The sequence below is a fragment of the Eleginops maclovinus genome, chromosome 5 (assembly GCF_036324505.1).
Source record: "Eleginops maclovinus isolate JMC-PN-2008 ecotype Puerto Natales chromosome 5, JC_Emac_rtc_rv5, whole genome shotgun sequence".
Lineage (NCBI taxonomy): Eukaryota > Metazoa > Chordata > Actinopteri > Perciformes > Eleginopidae > Eleginops > Eleginops maclovinus.
Window position 1 is genome coordinate 23,624,080 of NC_086353.1, and position 19,610 is coordinate 23,643,689.

General features: G+C 40.5%; 1 protein-coding gene across 5 annotated transcripts; it reads left to right on the plus strand.

The window, feature by feature from the left end:
- The first annotated feature begins 874 nt into the window (after nt 1-874).
- On the plus strand, nt 875-19,415 carry tmc6b (transmembrane channel-like 6b). 5 transcript variants are annotated; one of them, XM_063883609.1, is made up of 22 exons: nt 875-931; nt 4,725-4,871; nt 4,966-5,695; nt 6,402-6,532; nt 6,815-6,985; nt 9,490-9,645; nt 9,730-9,838; nt 9,920-10,001; nt 11,346-11,603; nt 13,575-13,786; nt 14,006-14,150; nt 14,280-14,435; nt 16,433-16,611; nt 16,700-16,790; nt 16,873-16,970; nt 17,055-17,150; nt 17,243-17,318; nt 17,602-17,735; nt 18,189-18,365; nt 18,483-18,561; nt 18,666-18,752; nt 18,858-19,415. In XM_063883609.1, exons 3-22 carry the CDS (start codon nt 5,640-5,642, stop codon nt 18,870-18,872), a joined length of 2,508 nt encoding a protein of 835 aa, XP_063739679.1. In that variant the 5' UTR covers nt 875-931; nt 4,725-4,871; nt 4,966-5,639; the 3' UTR covers nt 18,873-19,415. The 5 variants fall into 5 exon arrangements, with proteins under 5 accessions (XP_063739679.1, XP_063739678.1, XP_063739682.1 ...); XM_063883608.1 differs by having other exon boundaries at nt 5,521-5,695; XM_063883611.1 differs by lacking the exon at nt 875-931 and having other exon boundaries at nt 948-4,871; nt 4,966-5,140; nt 5,521-5,695.
- The last annotated feature ends 195 nt before the right edge of the window (nt 19,416-19,610 follow it).

The window sequence follows — 19,610 nt, forward strand, 5'->3', positions numbered from 1 at the left end:
CAACATGCTTAGTTTCAATTCTTATCAAACTTTCAACTCTACTTTCTCTTTTTGGAAAAGACAAACTTCTTACATTGTCACTACCATGAATATGTGGTCACATCAGATTCTACTACAAAATGAAAGGCAATATCATTGTGGACATATCATTAACAGATGAGTTATGAATGGGTATAGGCCTTTTCCCCAGCAGCAACACAAGTGTTGCTAATTACATTAACAATGGCTCTTTCTTTCAATGATGCAACCGTCAGTGTCAAAGCCATATACACGACCCTAAAACTAAGTCAGCTAAGTTGAATTCAGTCATTGTTTTTATATATATATTACTTTCACATGTTAACCCTAAATGAATCTGGCATTAAACTTGAAAGTGAAGTAAAATTAATTGATAGATAAGTTAGGTTACTTTGGAATCAACCCCTTTTTTAACTTTCTGCACTTGTGATACTAATGTCTTATTCTAATCTCATTTAAGCTTTTTCAAATTAAGTTTCAGTGCAAACTCACCATTTGTAGGTAATGCAATAACTTATATGTCAACAACACTGACTGTCACATAATGGGTTGTTAACTTTTAGTTAGTTTGTGTTTTGTGTACTTTAGGAAGCTTGAATAGGACTCACCCAAGAGAGGAAACTATGCAAGGAGCGACAGTTAAGGTATCTAGTTATCAGTAGACGGTTATTCCGCTAATTATGCCAGCTCATGAAATAATTGGAACGCACAAACATTCCAACCCAATAACTGAGAATTGTTATACGCTACTAAAATTCAAGCTATCGGTTTTCACAGTCTCGTATTGAAGTTGTAAAAAAACAAAACTCCCCTCCCCGATTAAAATGGTTTCTCCCCAACTCTTCAGCTGCGGGTGGAGACTAGTGTTTTGACTGACACTACAGCACAGACTGGTTTGGCAAGTTGCTGAGAGGTAAGTAGACAACTTTCTTCAGTCTATGTCCAGGTTTTAAAACGTTTCTTTGCATTATTTTGCGACGTAAAACTGCATATTTGATGTGACCTCCAATGTAAGAGTTTGTGGACATTTTTGAGCTCGGTTAACAAGCTCTTACTCTTCGTTGGCCGACAATGGTTAACATGTAGACTGGGCGACACCATACACCGGAGAAGCCAGTGTTTTTAAAACGTTGGGACTTTGCCCTGCGTCGCTCTGAGATCGCAGAAAAGCCAACAGAAGTAATAAAAGCTACACTCGGGTGAATAAACATTTGTTGTTCATTGTCAGAGATGGAAGTACTCAGATCGTGTACTTAAGTTAAAGTAGAAGTACCAGAGTGTAGGAAATCTCTGGTACAAGTTCAAGTCCTGCAATTAACATGTTACTCGAGAAAAAGTACAAAAGTATTAGCATAAAAATAAACTTAAAGCACCAAAAGTAAAAGTAGTCATTGTTTGATTGGTCCATTTCAGAATAATATCTCTGATATGTTTTATAATGATTGATCATTAAAGTGTTCTCAGAGCTGGTAAAGGTGCAGCTAGTTTTAATGGCTCTGTATACTGCAGGGTAGCTGCTGAGTTTACTGCAGGTGAACTAAAGTCTGATTTAAGGGTTGATTATATTACACATCATTAATCCAGATCTGTAAAGTAACTAAAAGGATTAAATAAATGTACTGAAGTACAAAGTAGCACCAAATTGAAATACTCAAGTACATCAAAATTGTACTTAAGTACAGTACTAGAGCAAGTCTATTTACTTACTTAACATGACTGTCCATTGTGCAGGACTAGGTTAGTTGATCTGGTTTACTTTTTTAATGTCATACACTTAAGCGATATGTTTGCCACATCTGTGTTTCAAGTGCCTGTCATCCAGCCAACATTAAACCCATAATTGTATGTCCTTTTTTCTGAATGAAGGCGGATAGATATGCCTCAGGTTGCAATAACAGTGTGATTGTGTGCGTACATGCATGCCTGACCGTGTTAGAGGCAGCAGAGTTAATTGCATGCCATGCACATTTTCTATTTGCCTGCCTGCATTTCCCCTGTTACTATTCCCTGCCTCCTGTGCTTTCCATGTCTTTCCCTTTTTAATGTTTTACACCAAAAGGAGATTTATAACTAAAACCACAGAAAAGCAGGTTAGCTCTTTTTAATCGTCTCCATTCTCACTCTATAACCTCCCTCTCCTGAGGCGTAACCGATAACATGAGGGTATTGAAACACAAGAATCCCTGCTGCCATGTTTACTGTAGCTATGTGCCTCCCTGCTCCTTCCATTGTGTTCCTTCATAGCAGCTGGGAACTGGTTTCCATGCAGTTGTTGAAAGCTGTCAGAGTAGACAGGCTCCTTCCCACCCCTTCGTTCCATTTACCCTTTTCTCACCCTCATATCTGCTGATAATCGCCCTCTGCTTTGTATGTTATCCAGTGGAAAGAGTCTTCCCTTTTCTGTGATGTTTGCCAGTGTTTTCATTTGAGGACAGGGATGCCTTTCTTGTGCAGTATATTGTATTGCTTTCCAGTGCACGTCTCATAGTTGCTTTTTTTGAAGGGACAATGCTCTCAAATTAACTTGTAAGGTTATGTCAATGCACATCGTATGTATCTGTGTTCTAATTTGTTTTACAAGTTTATTTTACTTGGCTTTAGTGGAGCTCAACTCTGACCCCCTGTTGGTTGTGTTGAGTGTTTGTCCTACCCCCACAATATCCTGCTCCTGCCGTACATATTTTCTCTTCTCAAAGGACTCCTTCATCATCAGTGAATCAAAGTATCAAAACGAACACATAGGGCCTATTAGAGAAAAAACAGCATGCTGCTTAAAGCCTTTGTGTTGGTTTGTGACACAGAATTCTAAATCACACAAAAAGGGATCGACTCCAACCGGTATATAGAATAGAAAAAAAGTTAAGTTAAGCAAATGTAACATGATCCTGGAAAGTTTTAGGTAATGAAAAAAGTATGTTTGAGAGGAACAAAAACACATGTGTGCAGTCGATTGCCTAGCAAAGAATCAGCACAAAAGCAGGCTTTTTGATTTGAAGGTCGTACAGGGACATTGTTTAGCCGCTCAGTCATCGAGGCAGTGTGTTGGATGACATTCAGAGCTGCTCCCTGCTTCATGCATGCAGCAGATATCAAATTCCCTCAAAAACAGAACCAGAAATACTCCACTCCGAGGTCTCACACTGACACATTCGTGCGCGTGTACTGTTTGAAACATGCACTCATTGTTTGTTTTCATTTGGGCATTACATTTCACAAAATGCACTTACTGACGTGTATGATGCTTTAATCCTAAACTCTTCGCAGTGAGTATGAGAGCACAGTGTATGTTTCTGACGTAGGAGCCTTTTACTGGAAACCACTTGTGAATGAGTTACATGTGTTAAAGGGGAATTTTGTGTTTGTTCTGAATGAGCCAAACTCTATTATGCTTCATGTCTGTGTGAGTTGTTGTGGAGCTTAAGCCATACTTTGCACATGTGTTTGCAGGGTAAATACTCCTTAGTACTGCAGAGTATAACCCTCTGCAAACCCTGAACCCTCAGATCTTTCACAGGAACACACAAAATCCTGAGATTCACTATTATGAACCACTGGGTGCATGTCAACAGGAAGTGGGACTGACGTCTTGTATAACCTCAAATATTTGTACGGTCAACTTTGAACTGAAAGAAGTCGTTTTTTTGTCCAATTTATCTTTGGACAAAAGCTGCTACCCAATTCCATTGACATCCATTTACCGAGATAGATCTGATTATGGAGAATATCACAATGTTTTTTGATAAGATATCTCATTATCAATTTTATAATTATATTGTATGGTTGACTCCTAGTGCAAATGACATATTTAGGTAAATTACATCTCTTAATCATCACTTAAATGTAGCCTTTAAGACCAGGGAAAGATATTTGTGATAATACGAGGTACAAAATCCTAGACCATATCTATTCTTATTAATATGGATATAAATTGCCCCTCCTTAAAGCCAGGCTAGGCTCACCTTTCAGCATTCTCTCAAACAGAGCTGCTGTCTCCAAATAATTGATTATTATACAAATATTTCAAGTTTCATGAAGTGAAGTTTCAGTACTATCATCATAAAAGTATGAAACAACATTGAATCAGGTTTTTTGTAATTATATTTTTGCACATCAATTGATAATGGATTCAATATTTAAAGGTCAATTCATCATTCATTCTTGCTTACTGATTTGCAACATTGCCCACAATAGCCCCATACATGCAAAACTATTGAAGATAGACACATCCCATGAGTAAATAGTATCTAGCAACTTGTTGGTTCAAGGTTTGTGTGTGCATAGAAGTATTTTTAGTGTTTTTCATTATTTTCTCCTAGCCAGCTGTGAAAAATGTGGATATGTTTTTAGATCAGCTGTTTTTCATGGCCCTCTCTAATGTCCAAAGATCCATCTTTAAGCAGAATATAGAATTAATTATTATTATTTTTTTGAACTTGGATGAATCTGGTAAAGAGGATTTATTAGTCTCTAAGGAATATTTGGATCCAATTCTCTTGAATCCCAACTTGTTTTACAACACCAGCACATGTCCCCTCGGAGTCTTTGATGAATGTTTTCATGCAGAGGGAAGAGTTTCTGGCTCGCACACCAACAGAGGAACCAGCATGCTTCCCATATGATACACTCTGACAATGCATCATTCTGTCTCTGGCCATGAATATTCATTTCTCACATCTGACTCTGACCACAGTCTTTATCACAAGCAGGGCAACAATGGAGCTCTCATGACTCAGGACAAAATGACTGCATGAGTCAACGTCATCCACCACTGATTATACGGGGACCAGGATGTTAACTGCATGCAAACAATTCTATGCAAGATCTTAAAGTGGACATATTGTGCTTTTTTTCAGGTGAATATTAGTATTTTTTTCCTCAACTGTTACATGTCTCCTTGCTTTAATATTTAGAAAGTTCTTTATTTTTCTCATACTGTCTGTGCTGCAGCTCCTCTTTTCACCTTCTGTCGGAAACCAGAGCCCAGTCTGCTCTGATTGGTTAGCTGGCCGGCTCTGTTGTGATTGGTTAACAACATAAATAACACACTACAGGGAAGAGAAAATCCCCCACAAAACTAATATGGCCCCTTTAAAGTTGGCTGAGGAATGGACTCATCCCTCAGGTCTGTAACTTCTAAAGTGAACTTTGGGATTTGAGCCTTTGCAGACTGTTTACATGCACTAAAACCTATATAACACACTACAGAAAAAGGAAAACCCCCAAAAGCATGATAGGGCCCCTTTTTAAACAGAGCCATGTTTGCAGTTTTTTTTTCTTGTGGCTGGATCACAGGCAGTGTGAATAAGACCTGGAGCTGGAAGTGACGTTCTCCACTATCATGAAGACCCTCGAGGTTTTAGACTTCACTAATGCAGTTAAAATGTGTGCAGGCAAGCAGTAACACGACAGGAGCGTTCAGATTCCACAGAGCTCTGCTGGCATCTTACCCATATCTGCAAATCTCATCGCCCCGCCTCCCCCTCTTTTCCCCTCCTTTCTCAGGTAAGACTAAAAAAAACACCATGGTGGGAGTGGAGTGCAGGTCTAAGCAGGCGAGGGTGTGATCCCGCTACCATTGGTCAACAAAGAGACCGGCAGCTCGAGACTGTCAGATAAGGAAAATGGCTGGAAACGTAAAGTTTGACCTGAACCACCCTCTTATGGAAGCCGGACTGGAGTAAGTCATTAAGTTCTGTATCTCTTTTCGTTCCTCCTGTGTGTTTCTGTGTTTGGTTTTCAAGCAGCTTACCTCAGGCTGTTGAACGCCATGAGGGTGGGAGGAAAATAAGGAACCGGATGACAGGATTAAACGCTTTGAAGTCTTGCTAGACACTAAACTCACAGACATAATTATAGTGCGCAGGTTCCCAGGGCTTTCATTTAGTCTCTTTTAAACCATGTGACTACCCTCCAACCTGCGCTGCATTGTTGGTTTGAAGCATTTAAGAATAAGTGTGCATGTTTGTTTGCTTGCACAGGTCTGACTTGGCTTGGAGTGGCTCTCTATCTCTGTCGAAGTGCTGACTCACAGGGAACTGTACTAGCAGTTATTTCTTGTTTGTTTTCCCCTATCCCGCTTGAAGACAAAAACAACCAGTCCATTTGGCTTTGACAGGACCTCTAGATCAGGGTCACACAAGCCAGTTTAGGCTGTACTGCCCACATATGAATCATAAGTACTCTTCCTGAGCTGTCTGGTTTCCTTTTCCCGCCTCTAGACTACTGGGAACTGAGTCAGATCGTGTTTATCCTTAGGGTTGTAAGTGGCCAACAATCCTCAAGAGCTCTCTGGATCTGATACAGAGTGTTTGAACCTAGGCTATGCTTCTGAGCCTCTTTCCTGTCTTTGTATCTGTACTCATGTCCATGTGTCCTTCTGTCAGGAGCCCAATAGATGAGGAAGGTGCTCATGAGTCGTTCAGACAGCTGATCGCGGAGCAGAGTCAGAATGGAGGACCGTCTGACGCCTTCGAGCTGCAGGACCTGCAGAGACAGCTGGACGAGGAGGAGCGAGGTTTGACAGCACATAGATGCATGTCTGAATGTGGAGCACTGAATTTATTCACACGCTGGGAACTGTTTGACAGTGATAGAAGACTAGATATCTGCCTTCATTTAAAGCTTAAACGCAATTTTTGGTCTTAAAAGCTAGATCACTCAACAAAAACAGTCTTTGCCCTACGTAGTATACTCACATTTAAGAATTCAAGGTTAGAAAAGATCATCATATCTAATTGTGTCTGTCTTCCCATGAGTATCAAAATCTGTCTTTTTTATGTTCTGTCTCCTTTCACAGACAATGTAGCCTACCTGTTAGGCCCCGGACATGAGTTAAGTCAGTTTAAGGGAAGGAGGCAGAGGGAGACAGAATGGGAGGACCCTGAGACACAGGCGGACCCCCTCATGGGGGAACGTTGGTCCTCAGCGACCATGAAGATCCTTTCCTCCATGCCCAGCCGAACCATCGGTGAGTCAAAAAGTCAGATGAAAATACTGATGCTTAACTGACAAAGGGAATTGATGTTTTGTTTAACTGTTGTTCCTACAATTGTATAAGTCCCTTTTTATGAAAAGTGGGATATCCATGTCTTTTTTTTGATGTAGGTGCTCAACAAATGCTCAATTCAGAGAGCTGCACAGAGCCATCATTCACAAACTAAGTGTGTTTGAATGAGCCGTCAGGGATTATGCGCTGTCCCTGTTAAATAAATGAAATAAATGTCACAACAAGATAAATATGTCAGTCTGAAGTGCAGCCAAAGTGCCATTACCTGAGACAAGTCAGAGCAGATTGATTTCAGTTTTCTTTTATGAAAAAGGCTTAAAGAGATGGGGGCTAAAACTGAGCATTATAAAGAAGCAATAAAGGTACATTTAGACAGCGTGTGAGAAATATTGAGGTTTTTTTAAAGCATTTTCTGGTAGAAACCCATGAATAAATCTAAAAATGAGCATACATCCACTTTGACATCACTCTAAATTTCAAGGTGCTCTTGAACTGCCCTTAGTCCGTTGACACCCTTCCACAGTGCAGCAAAGATAGAGAAGTGGCTGAGAACAACACTGTTTATTATAGTTCCCTAAAAATAGTAATTGTATGGGTCATAAAGTCTCCTAACTCAGGAATCACTCTGTGTCCATGTAGTTGCTCTTTTTGAAAGTGCCACACGTTACTGTAAAGATAAAACAGTAGTCAGTTCAGTGGAAGGTGCCAATGTGGAGCTATTGTCTCAGAGATAAAAACAGATTGCTGAGTTTCATGGGGAAGCAGTTTGTCTGTCATCTTCCTGTCAGGTGCTTTATCATGTTGTTGAAGATGACACGATAGCTGCTGTGTGTTTTCTTTAGCTGTAACCAGAGGTGGCAAAAGTACACATATCGTACATGTACTGACTAAACTTCTTTACTCGAGTAAAAGTAAAGAAGTATTGGCTTCAAAATGTACTGAAGTAAAAAGTACCGATAACTACCAACTGTTTCATAGAGTAACTTGTAAACAGACCTCACTTTATATTTATAGAACATCATATTGTAATAATGTCACAGTTACCACTATTTAGAGAACAAGCAAAGAAAACCCGCGTGGGGACAGGGATAAAAGCCAGAAGTTCCTGGGTATTTGATCGACACAATTCGCATCGGATTTGCTATGAATGGCTCTGTGCGCCGGTAATAGCGAACATCTCCCTCATGTATGGCCATGGGTGAGGGAGATGAATATCTCCGCTGCTCTCTCTATTTTCACTAAGTTCATCCCCTACTTTGCCTCCTCCGCTTCTACCCTTACGTACGCCATTATTCTGCTAGCTTCCGGTTCAGAGGATGATGGGAATAGCCTTGAGTTCTCATTGGTGCCTCTTCTTTAGAGAAGACCAGGAAATGATGGACACTCGGATCGTGTTAAAATCAATAGGCACGCAATGACTCTAAATAATAATGACCAAACGCAGATTAAAACTAAAGTAACGAGCCTGTTTTGATGTAAGAAGTAAAAAATACTGGTATTTGTGTTAAAAATGTAAGAAGTAAAAGTGAAAGTCGTCAGAAAAACAAGTAGTAGTACTTATACCAGAAAAAGTACAGTAACAAAGTGTCTGTACTCCACTACTTCTCACCTCTGCATGTGCCACATAAAGTCCTTTAAATGTTGTATTCTGTTGAAAATAGTTCTGCTGTTATGCAGCTTGCATTGATTCTTTTAGATAACAAAATCCCTCTTGTTTTGGGTTCATAAATGGGTTCATAAATGTGTTTTAAACATTTATATTTATAGAATAATAATAATAATACATTTTATTTGAATAGCACACTCTAAAAACAATGTAATCTTAAGGTGCTTCACAATTCGATGAGAAAGAAAAAAATTAATTAAGAAACATATTTAATTATATACAAATACAAATTAAAATTGAATAAATAAAAAACTAAGGAGCTGAGTTTAAAAGGGGGAAAAAGGTTAATAGCATAAAAGGTTAAAGGAAAAAAAAAATACTGCAATTTTTTACAACTTTTATGTATTTTGTATGATTACATTTTATACAAGGCAGGGGGAACTTAACCTTCTTCCCGTAATAGTTCCTACTTTAGTTTGTATGATGGGGTTCAGTTCAGCTGGTCAGGATTGCTACACAGATGTGGAAGTTAATGTAAAATAATTTCTAGATCTAAGAAGAAGTTAAATGCTATATTGTTCAATTCCAGATACGTGTGACTTTGTAGATACACAGTGATCTGTAAGTTAAAAAACGATAAACTGAGCCTTACAATTGTTGGAATTCCACTCATTTCTCTTAAGAAAAGTCAGGTTGTTTATGATGTTTCGTAAAAAGAAAGTTAATTTGATGTGAACATCTTCAGAATGAGCGTTTTTGCACTAAAACAAAGGAACAATTGGATTATTGATAGTTTATTATGCTATGACTTTACTGGTCCGGCCCACTCTGATCGGCCCCGGTCCTTTTCCTCTGTCAGGTCGCAACAGGGGCGCCATCATCTCCCAGTACTACAACCGCACCATGCAGCTCCGGAGACGCAGGCAGAGCCGACCCGCCATCCGAGACTTCTCCCGCTCTGCCAGACCCAGCATCCGGGGCTACGGCATAGAGGCCGACTGCACGGACGCAGAGGGTGAGCAGAAGGACAGAAAACGGACAGAATAAAATCTGATGTGCTGTTTGTCAATATTATATTGGCGGCTGTTCTCCCATTCAGTGAGCAAGAGGGACCGTTTGCTGAACAACCTGCAGAACCTGTCAGTGAGCGACAGAATCCAGATGCTCCGAGCAATGCCTCTCAATGTTTCAGAGAAGAGTGAACTCAGGTAGGCATTTATCCTTCTTATTTGTACTAGGTGTTTGCCATGTGTCAGTCTAAATGACTCCCTCCCTCATTCTGTCTGCAGGAGGTTAGCTTTGCAAAAGGAGAAACACACGCTTTCCCGTAGGATTCCCTGCTGCAGTCAACTCAAATATTACATCATCATTGTAAGTCACTAACAGAGACGTCCTTCTATGTTCTACTTCCTTTTTATCTCTTAAGGATGTCTCGATGATGCACCAGTTTGTATTTAATGTTTATAGTAAATTCATCTCAGCTCAATCTCCAATTGGGATATCTCTAGGAGTGTTTTGATTATATCATGTGTTCTTTATCAGTTTGAGTTTGTGCAGACTCTGACTTGTAGTGGAAAACTTCGAAATATTCGGCAGGTTTTTTTATATGTAATTGAAGTCCATTTTACATTTCTTTTTTGCCACTTTTCCCCATTTTTCTCTTATTTTTAGGAGATTCATTTCCTGGAATTTTCTTTTTTTTGTGTGTGCAAATATATATTATATCCTCTCAGTACCAAATGTTTTTACAGGATTTATTAACTCATTAGGACATAGCAGAGAGTCACCCTGCTACTTGTGATCTGAGCTCCATTTGAATGAAGGGATTGCACTGTCTAGACATTATTAGGATTATCTCTGTTTCAACACATTATAAATAACCTGTAAACTCCTGTGAATGTCCTGTGAGATCTTACAGACGTGTAAATGAATCTCAGTCCAATGGAATGGTAGCTGCAAACAGACATGGCACCTAAAAAGACAGCACAAGACATTCTTCCCGAGGCAGCGACTAGGTGTCAGTGGGTACTTCCTGTAGATGTTGTTATCAGGCAGCGTAATCGCTCTGTTGCCCAAGCGCTGTAGCTCTGAGGGCATGAGTCACTGCTTTCAGAAACACTCAAAGTAAACCACAACATGTGTGTACACTTCTTCTGGAGTCGTACAGCTGCTTTGAGTCATTTTAGTAGAACTAGGGTAGGTTTCTGTGTCACAATTTCCTTTTCTCTTGAGTTATAATTGTAGGAGCCAGTCCTTTAGTTTGTATTAATCTGTCATGTTGTACCTGCCATGATGTGTGTTTATTAATGATCCAAACACGTGTTTACACCTTGTTTTGTTTGCTGCTTGCATCATAGTGATTCCTTTTTTTGCTTATTTATTTTATTTTATTTATTGATGTAATGAAAACATTCAGTGAATAATGTTTATTTTAATTGTGCATCACTTGTAAAATAACTATATAATAATTGTGTGTATATATATATATATATATACATACATACAGTATTTTTCAATATTTCCTATCTGAACACTCACATTTGATCAAACTAGCATCTTTTTATCTCAGTTAGCCCCAAAAAAAGGTGGAAAGAAACAATTGGATATTGTAGTCAATACAATTATTATAAATAATGCAGTATAAAAATAAATGATTGTTGAAGGGATTAAAGTGATTGTCTCTCCTCGTTCTCCCTCCCTTTCTCCCCCCCCCAGGGTGCGAGGCAGAGTTGGTACAGCTGGCTCTCCTTCCTGCACGCCCTCCATCTGTGGCAAGTGCCGCTCAAGAGAGTGAGCGGGCGTTTCGGCAGCGGCGTCCTCTCTTACTTCCAGTTCCTTCAGATCCTGCTCTTTTTCAACCTCTTCCTGTTCCTGGTGACAGGGGCCTTCATAGTGCTGCCTCAGGCGCTGCACCCTCCAGAGCCACCTGCAGAGAAACCCTCCTTCACTGGACTGGAACTCCTCACCGGAGTGGTAAGCTGTGTGTGTTCTTATTGCAACAGCTCTCACACCCTGTGAGGCCTCAGTGTTCAGAAAACACTCACCAAGTGACGACTCCTACCATTATCAGAAATGAATTAAACACAATAATTGCCAAAATATATTTAAAATATATGTTTAAATATATTTTGAGATCATGTTTAGTCGTCTCTACATTGCTGCTTCGGACTGCGTTCTTGTGATTAGGGTCCACAGTGTACGGGCTGAGCGATGTGGGGCGAGCTCCGGGCTGCCCCTCTCTCACAGTGAAAACGAGCGTGTGCTGTGAAAACTACAGTGCGCATGCTCAGAGTAGTTTTTCATTCAATGTGTGCAGCAAAAAAAAAAAAAAAATCACAAGTGGGGCAAAGCGCTCGCAGCCCCACTCAAACGCCATCTCGTAAATCAGAGCTGGATCAATTGATATTGTAAACACGGTGACGAGTGTCGGTGTTTTCCGTATACAGTCTGGTGTTTTCGTGCTGAGGCATGACAGTTGTTATTGAGTTTTGCTTTGTGATAGCGCCATTTACTCCATGTATATTATATTATTACATGGTTTAGTTGAATACTCTATTCTGATTGGTCAGTTCAGAACATGTGACAGTTTGTTAATCCCGTAATACAGACCGCTGTCAAGGACTATATTGACCGTTGTTAAGGAGGATGAAGGAGGAGAAAGGAAAATAATTTAGAAGCGCTGGACATCAGCTAAATCCCCAGAAGAAGACAGACAGGAAGTAAACACTAACAGGAACACGGTCTGGGCTCTGCAGGGTTTAAGGACTTGTTAGAGGATCAGAAACTGTGAACAGACTTGAACAGTTACAGAAAACCTCCATCAGTGCTGCCGTAAAGTTGTTGTTGTTGCAGTTCCAGCCGCCGGTGCGCCGTGGAGTTTGTTTTTTTCTTAGCAGAAGAAATACTAATATATAGATAATTTTTTTGTCAATAAATTAATTTTAATTAATATTTGGAGTCGAGTCAGGCTCCCTGATCTTTTCCCCATAATGACCGCCTCGCTGCACATTATCCCTTACTTACATTATCTCGTTACCACGCTGTAAATGTATTCGCTGGCCGTGTTGCTCTGCCTCCGACAGTATGTCATTTGTTGCTCCAATTCTCCCTCTGTCACACGATCAGCGAGCTATTGCCTCGTAACCATGGATAACCTACAGCTATTTGATGAGCTGTTAAAAAAGCAGCAGAAGCCTATATATATAATATAAATATGTGAAGTTGTTCGTGCCCCACCAGCTTTGAATATATAAAACGCCACTGCACTCACCACCTCCTTGATTTGTGTTACAGACCTGAATGATGAGTTCATTCACATGTTTAAAGGGGTTGTTTTAGTTTTGTGGGGGTTTTCCCTTTCCTGCAGTTTGTTATATAGTATTGTGTGCATGTAAATGGTGTGCAAAGGCTAGAATCCCTGTGTTGTCTTCAGAGGGAGTCTCTATCCCACTCACTCCCACCCTGTCTGAAATGTCTCCGTTGTTTAGTTCTGTTACATAGTGACATCACTATCTAACACTGGGACTTCTATTGGCTAGCGCTTCAACACATTATATGTGAGGTGATGCAGAACAGGAAGTATGAAAAAGAAATACGGAGCTTTTTGAACATTAAAGTATGGAGACACAGTAGGTATGTGGGACAAAACACAAATATGAACCTGAACATTTGCATAATAAGGCCCCTTTTAACAGCAGGAATTAAAGCCCCTCCACTAAACAAATGTGGTTATTGAATGTTCAATTTGAGTTTGAGCTTCGCTGTAAGGATGTTTCTCTGGTCTCTGACAGCTTTAGAAATCAAATATGGTTCAATATTCAGCTTAAACATCACTGATGTTGAAAGTTGAAACCTGGTAAAGTGTTTTTTGAATTGTATTTGAACATGTCTGGGGGGAATCGTTAAAGTCAACAATGTTTGTTTTTCTATCTCCTCTTGTCTCAGGGCTACTTCTCAGACACTGTGATGTACTATGGCCACTACTGTAACTACACACTGCGTAAGAGCTGCAGGGAGGATGGGGGAGTGCACAATGTCTCGTTGTCCAATGGGATCAGGCCGGACTGTGTTTCCAAGCTCTCCTACATCATGCCGCTGGCTTACTTTTTCACCATAGGAGTGTCCTTCTTCATCACGTGCATCATTCTCGTGTACAGGTACAGTGTTTGAAAAATGCACGTCTTAACAAAATATGTGCCAACCTAACTGGTTTTACATGTCATTAATCTCATGAATCAGAATCAGAACACCATCTACTATTTTTGACCACGGGGAAATTCTGTTTAGTGACAGTTGCTCCATTTTTAAAGTGAATTTATATAGATATTTATACAAACAATATGTTTTAATCATGTTGCTGTGCAATTTTCCTGCAGCATGTCAAAGTCATTTGGGCAGAGCTTCCGAGTCGACAAATCTCACAGCATCCTGGCCATTAAAGCCTTCTGCTCCTGGGACTTCAAGGTCATTAAGAAGACTTCTGTCAAACTCATGTCCGAGAATATCTGCACCCAGCTCAAGGTACATGTAAACAAACACTTTAATTTACAAAAACACTTCCTCCCTCTCTTTCTCCGTCACATAATTGGCAGGAAGGAGTGTCATCATGCTCTAATACATCCCTCTGTGAATTCCCCCCCATCTCTCAAGGAGCTCCTGGCAGAGGTGGGTCACAAGCAGGTGAAGAACACTCAGTGCCAGAGGCTGGGGAGACTGATGGTTCACAGCCTGGCCTGGGCTATCTGCATAGGCAGCACCACAGCCTGTGTGCTGGCCATCTACTACTGCTCTCATGACATGCATCAGGTGAGGCGGCGGGGGGGGGTGGTCAGGGTCCAAAGTCTATCCACTTTATGTCACTGCATCCCAGGGAACAGACAGACATCGAACAATGCCAAAACATGTCTCTCTACCTGATTCATTGTCATTATATTCACATTTAAATGGTTAATAATATTACAATTTCTTATTTGACATGTTTTATGGAAAACATCTATTGGAAATTAAAACAACAATTTGTTATTAATGTGTTTTACAGTCTATGGTTCGAACCATTTTGAAATTAAAACCTGTGGTGCCCACTAGATGGTGCTCAAAGGCCCATCATGAGAATCACTACTTTAAAGGTCCCCTATTATGCAAAATGCATATTTTAATGTCTTTAACAGTGTTGCCACAATTACTTTGAAAACGTAATCTGATTACTGATTACTCCTTTAAAAAGTAACTTAGTTACTTTAATGCTTACTTGATTTTAAAAGGAAAAACTAAGTTAGATTACAATTTACTTTATTGGTTACATTCAGTTTGACTGTGCCGTGCTGCGACTCCAAATGTTTCTTCAGATTTGACGTAGTGTTGTTGAAGCTAGACAGCACTTTGTCTCCAGCACAGAGAACAACGAACCTTAATATTGTCATCTTTAGCTGACACAAACTCAAAATAGTGACTGTATTTCCATCTCTCCTCCCTCCATTGTTGTTTACGTTTGTGTTGCTGCGAGGTATTACACGTGAGTTGTCCTCGTGCTTAATTGTCGCATAGACGTCACTCCCCGAGACGCAAGAAGAAAGCAAACACATCTCTTTTTACTAAGGAAAATGAAAAAAATAGATACGCACAGTGACTTGGATAAGTAATTTTAATCTGATTACTGGTTTGGAAATAGTAACGCGTTAGATTACTCATTACTGAAAAAAGTGGTCAGTTTAGAGTAACGCGTTACTAAGTAATGCGTTACTCTAAACAAATGTCTCCCCCTGTGTGTAAAGAGACTCAGAAAGTGTCAGAAAAAAGGTTGTCTCTGTTTCCCTCCTGATCCAAGTCCAAAAAATATTTAGGTTTCGGGTTCATACGTGATATAATGTAGGGTGACCAGATTTGAGGTGGCGAAAAAGAGGACACTTGCGATTGTTGGGGGGTGGGGGGAAGCGCCAGTCAATTTAAGTACACGCTTAATGGTCCCAGCAGTGAAAACCGGACGTATTCATGAATTTATAAAACCCCCCGGACGCTCCGGACAGGACGTAAAAAGAGGACATGTCCGGGCAAAAGAGGACGTTTGGTCACCCTATATAATGTCCATCTTTGACATCATTTGTGGGTTCTACGGCATTAGCAACAAACAAACAAACAAACAAACGGTAAGCCCCCGCCCACCCTCTTACCTGAATCCCCTCCCTCACCTCTGTGTGCCTGTGTATTTTTGGCCCCCGGTTCCAGCATGATGTCTAAGTAGACAAGCTACGCTGTTTTAGGCTGCAAAAATCCGGGGCCTCAGAGTTTATGCTGGTGGACATTTTGAAATGCTTCCGCAGTGTTCATTGTTACCATGGAGCTGCCAGAAACACTTGCACAAAGGGGCGTGGTCAGCAGCAGCTCATTAACATGTAAAGCTACAGATCCAGAATCAGCACTTTTGAAACAGGGCTGAAACAGAGGGGTTTATGGCGTGCTACAATTCTTGATCTTTTTGGTATTTTGAGCAAGAGAGTTCAGAAACATGTTTTGTATATATCTTGGACTTATAATATATTGTTGAGATACAGTATGATACGTGACCTTTAAAAAAACTCAGCAGCTCAGTTTTCACTGTCAAAAATGTGAACCCTAAATAAGGTTGCTGGTGACTCATAAGGTAGTATCAAAAAAACACATGCTGGCTTACGGTGGTACTGATAGTTGTTGAAGAAGAGTATAACAACAAATATCTATGAACAAAAATAAAGTTTGACACCTGTGAGATGGCGGCATTAACATTAAATAGTACATACTCTAACCCCTAAGGTTTTACCCCCCAACAGAACCTCAAGCTCAATCTGCTTCGTGGCCCCAGAAACCCGCTGCTGATCGAGGCCAGACTGCTGGCTCTCCCCGTCCTAGTGTCACTCATCAACCTGCTGCTGCCCGGCCTCTTCAACCTGGCAGCCTGGATGGAGGACTACGAGTCCCCCTCTGTACGCACATACGTCTCCATTGGCAGGTATGAGCAGATGTTTCCACGTGGTTGCGTAAAAGTGCAGATCTGGTAGACTTTTGTTGGTAACCTGTGGTTTGCTGTCGGTTCCTAGAAATTTGATGTTGAAGGTGAGCGTGCTTGGAGTCCTGTGCTTCCACTGGCTGGGTCGGGTGGCTGCTGACCCCAAGAGTATCGGACTGAAGGTAACTTGATGATAATGATCATTTTATTTAAAAATGAGTTAATGTAACTCTCTTTGTTGAATGGCCGACTCTGTGTCTTCAGTGCTGGGAGAGCTTTGTCGGCCAGGAGCTTTATCGTTTCCTGCTCATGGACTTCATCTTCACTATACTGGACACCTTGTTTGGAGAGTTCCTTTGGAGGTGATATTTGTTTTTTTTATTTATATTTTTTTGCATTTCACTCTCACTTAAGACTGTAAACTCACCTCCTCGTGTCATCTGCAGGTTGTTCTCTGAGAAGGTGCTGAAGAGGAGGAGGAAACCAGTGTTTGATATCGCCAGGAACGTCCTGGAGCTGATCTACGGACAGACGTTGGCCTGGTACCAGACTCACTGTTCAGATGTACACACAGAATCATGTTCAGTTTACTCGGATAGCTTCTGTTTGGTAACATTAAACATTGTGTTTTCAGGTTAGGTGTTCTCTTCTCTCCTCTCCTGCCTGCAGTGCAGATCTTCAAACTGTTGCTGCTCTTCTACATTAAAATGGTAAGCATTTAGGAACAGTTAAATTAATTACTTTTAATCTTCTGGTATACATTCCCAGCGTATGAGACAGCTTAACATTTTTTTGTCACTTTGTGGTCCTGAAAGTGTTTGGATCCTTTGTATGTGACAATTGTTAAACCTCTTACTTAGCCATTTGATTTCAGCATGAAAGTTCATCTGTGACTTTTACAACAAAAAAAAAAAAAAAATCTGAGTAGGTTTGTCATATTTCTGATTGCAGCGTTGACCTTTTGACCCCGGGCTGTGTTTTGTCTCCCTACAGAGCAGTGTGATGATGAACTGTCAGGCGCCCATGAAGCCGTACAGAGTGAGCCAGATGACCACCGTCTTCATCACGCTCCTCTGCTTCCCCTCCTTCCTCGGCGCCTCCGTGTGCGTCACTTACACCATGTGGAGGTACACACACACATACATATATACACATAAACACACATACATATATACACACACACACACACACACACACACACACACACACACACTCACACAAAAACAACATTTGGTGCTAAGATATCCTAATAAATCCTAATAACTTTCTTTTGGAAGTTTGGGATACCAATATTAGGATACCTTATAGTTCCTTCACCTACAATAGAAAGCAGACATCTTTACAGTAGACATCTTCAACACTCTAAAACTTAGAATCTAAAATCTAGTTAAATAAAAAGCACTAAAGGTAAGAGTAAAAAGGTACTGTTGCTGTACCTGTAGTGTAATGTATTTGCTCAAAGCCTTAGTTCAGGGGTTAAACTGTTGTCAAGAGTCCGTCTGAGCTGTCTTGTCAATTGTTGCCTAGTAAAATTCCCCTTAGAGAAGAATAAAGAGTCCCGTCTAAACTTCTCTCCTCAGCATCAACCCTTCCTCATCGTGTGGCCCGTTCCGAGGGCTCAAAACGATGTTCCAGGCGGGGAAGCTGTGGGTGGAGGAACTGGAAAAAGATAATCCCAACCTATCCTGGCTGGCCCAAGCTCACTCCTTCCTGGTGGAAAACCCTCTCTTCCTGTTTGTGGGAGCAGCCATCTTCCTGTGAGTACAGCGTCAGCATGTCAGCGTGTGTTTGTAGGTGCTTTATTATTGATCCGTGTTGTCAAGTAAAGTGCTGGTTGTATTGATCCGATGCACTGTGTGGTTTCCCTCCATCAGGATCGTCATCTACTTCCAGAGTCAGGTGGTGGATGGTCAGAGGAAGATCATCAGCCTGCTGCAGGAGCAGATAAAAAATGTATGACATCAGCGACACGTATAAACATGTGTTGTCTATTTCATTATAAAGAAAAAATGGATATAAGTGAAATGCTTTCCTGATATTTTTCACTTCTTGTTCAGGAAGGAGATGATAAGAAGTTTCTGATCACTCGCCTCCAGACGATCCACGAGCAAAAACGAACCCCCGCTCGACGTCTCGCCAGTCAGGTCTGTTGGCTGCTCTGGCGCTTTACAGATGTTTTTGTCTGAATTTAAATCAATCTCTGCACCCTGGCCTCCGCTTATTTTGTCGTTCTATGTGTTTCCCTCTAGAACTCTAACTGTTGAGATCCCAACCTCCGGCATACCAGCCTCCTCAATTCTCTGTGACCTGAGGTCTGCACAAATGGATTCAACTGGAATAATAACAGTGACATTTAAATGTAGAGCACATTTGAAATCTGCCCAGTAGTTTATTGGCTGGAGCTTTTGTAATGTGGCAAACAAACCAAGCGGAAATATGGGGAGAGACAGAGCTGTTTGCTTTATGCAGCGCTGTTTATAAGTGATACCCATACTCAAAGTTCAGGAAGTCTTCAGACGCACAGAACCCTGAAGCTGATGAGAATCAGTCTACACAGATTTTAAGTCATCTCTTTTAAAAGCACTTTCATATACACTGTGAACAAATTGTTTTTATTATTATATCTGGTGCAAAAGAACTGTACTTAGTATAATTATGTTTTTTGTATTTTTTAAATTTTTACCAGTATGTTTTGTACAGTAGATGTGGGTGTGAATATGATTATACCACAAATGACTTCCATATTGTTTTAGCTACAAATGCCCTTGTATTGTCAAACTGTGGTAATTAAATTATGTTTTATCTTATCAGCGTGTTTGTGTTTTTATTAGTGCTTACACGAGGCATGGGCTATGGTGGCTGACATGTGCCAACACACTGCAACTACTAAGCTACTTGCAGCGTTTTGTGATTCCAGCTTTTTTTATTTACAGCGTTGCATTTATTGGTGAGGATATTTCTTTATTTGCATGTGTTTTGGCACATTGCTTTTAGATTTGCAT

What these genes read in the sequence shown, in the direction of transcription:
- tmc6b (XM_063883609.1), top strand. Translation starts at nt 5,640, where the DNA reads ATGGCTGGAAACGTAAAGTTTGACCTGAACCACCCTCTTATGGAAGCC. An exon ending in TCAAATATTACATCATCATT is followed by an intron (nt 10,002 to 11,345) that starts GTAAGTCACTAA and finishes TCCCCCCCCCAG; the next exon opens with GGTGCGAGGCAGAGTTGGTA. An exon ending in ACATACGTCTCCATTGGCAG is followed by an intron (nt 16,612 to 16,699) that starts GTATGAGCAGAT and finishes GTCGGTTCCTAG; the next exon opens with AAATTTGATGTTGAAGGTGA.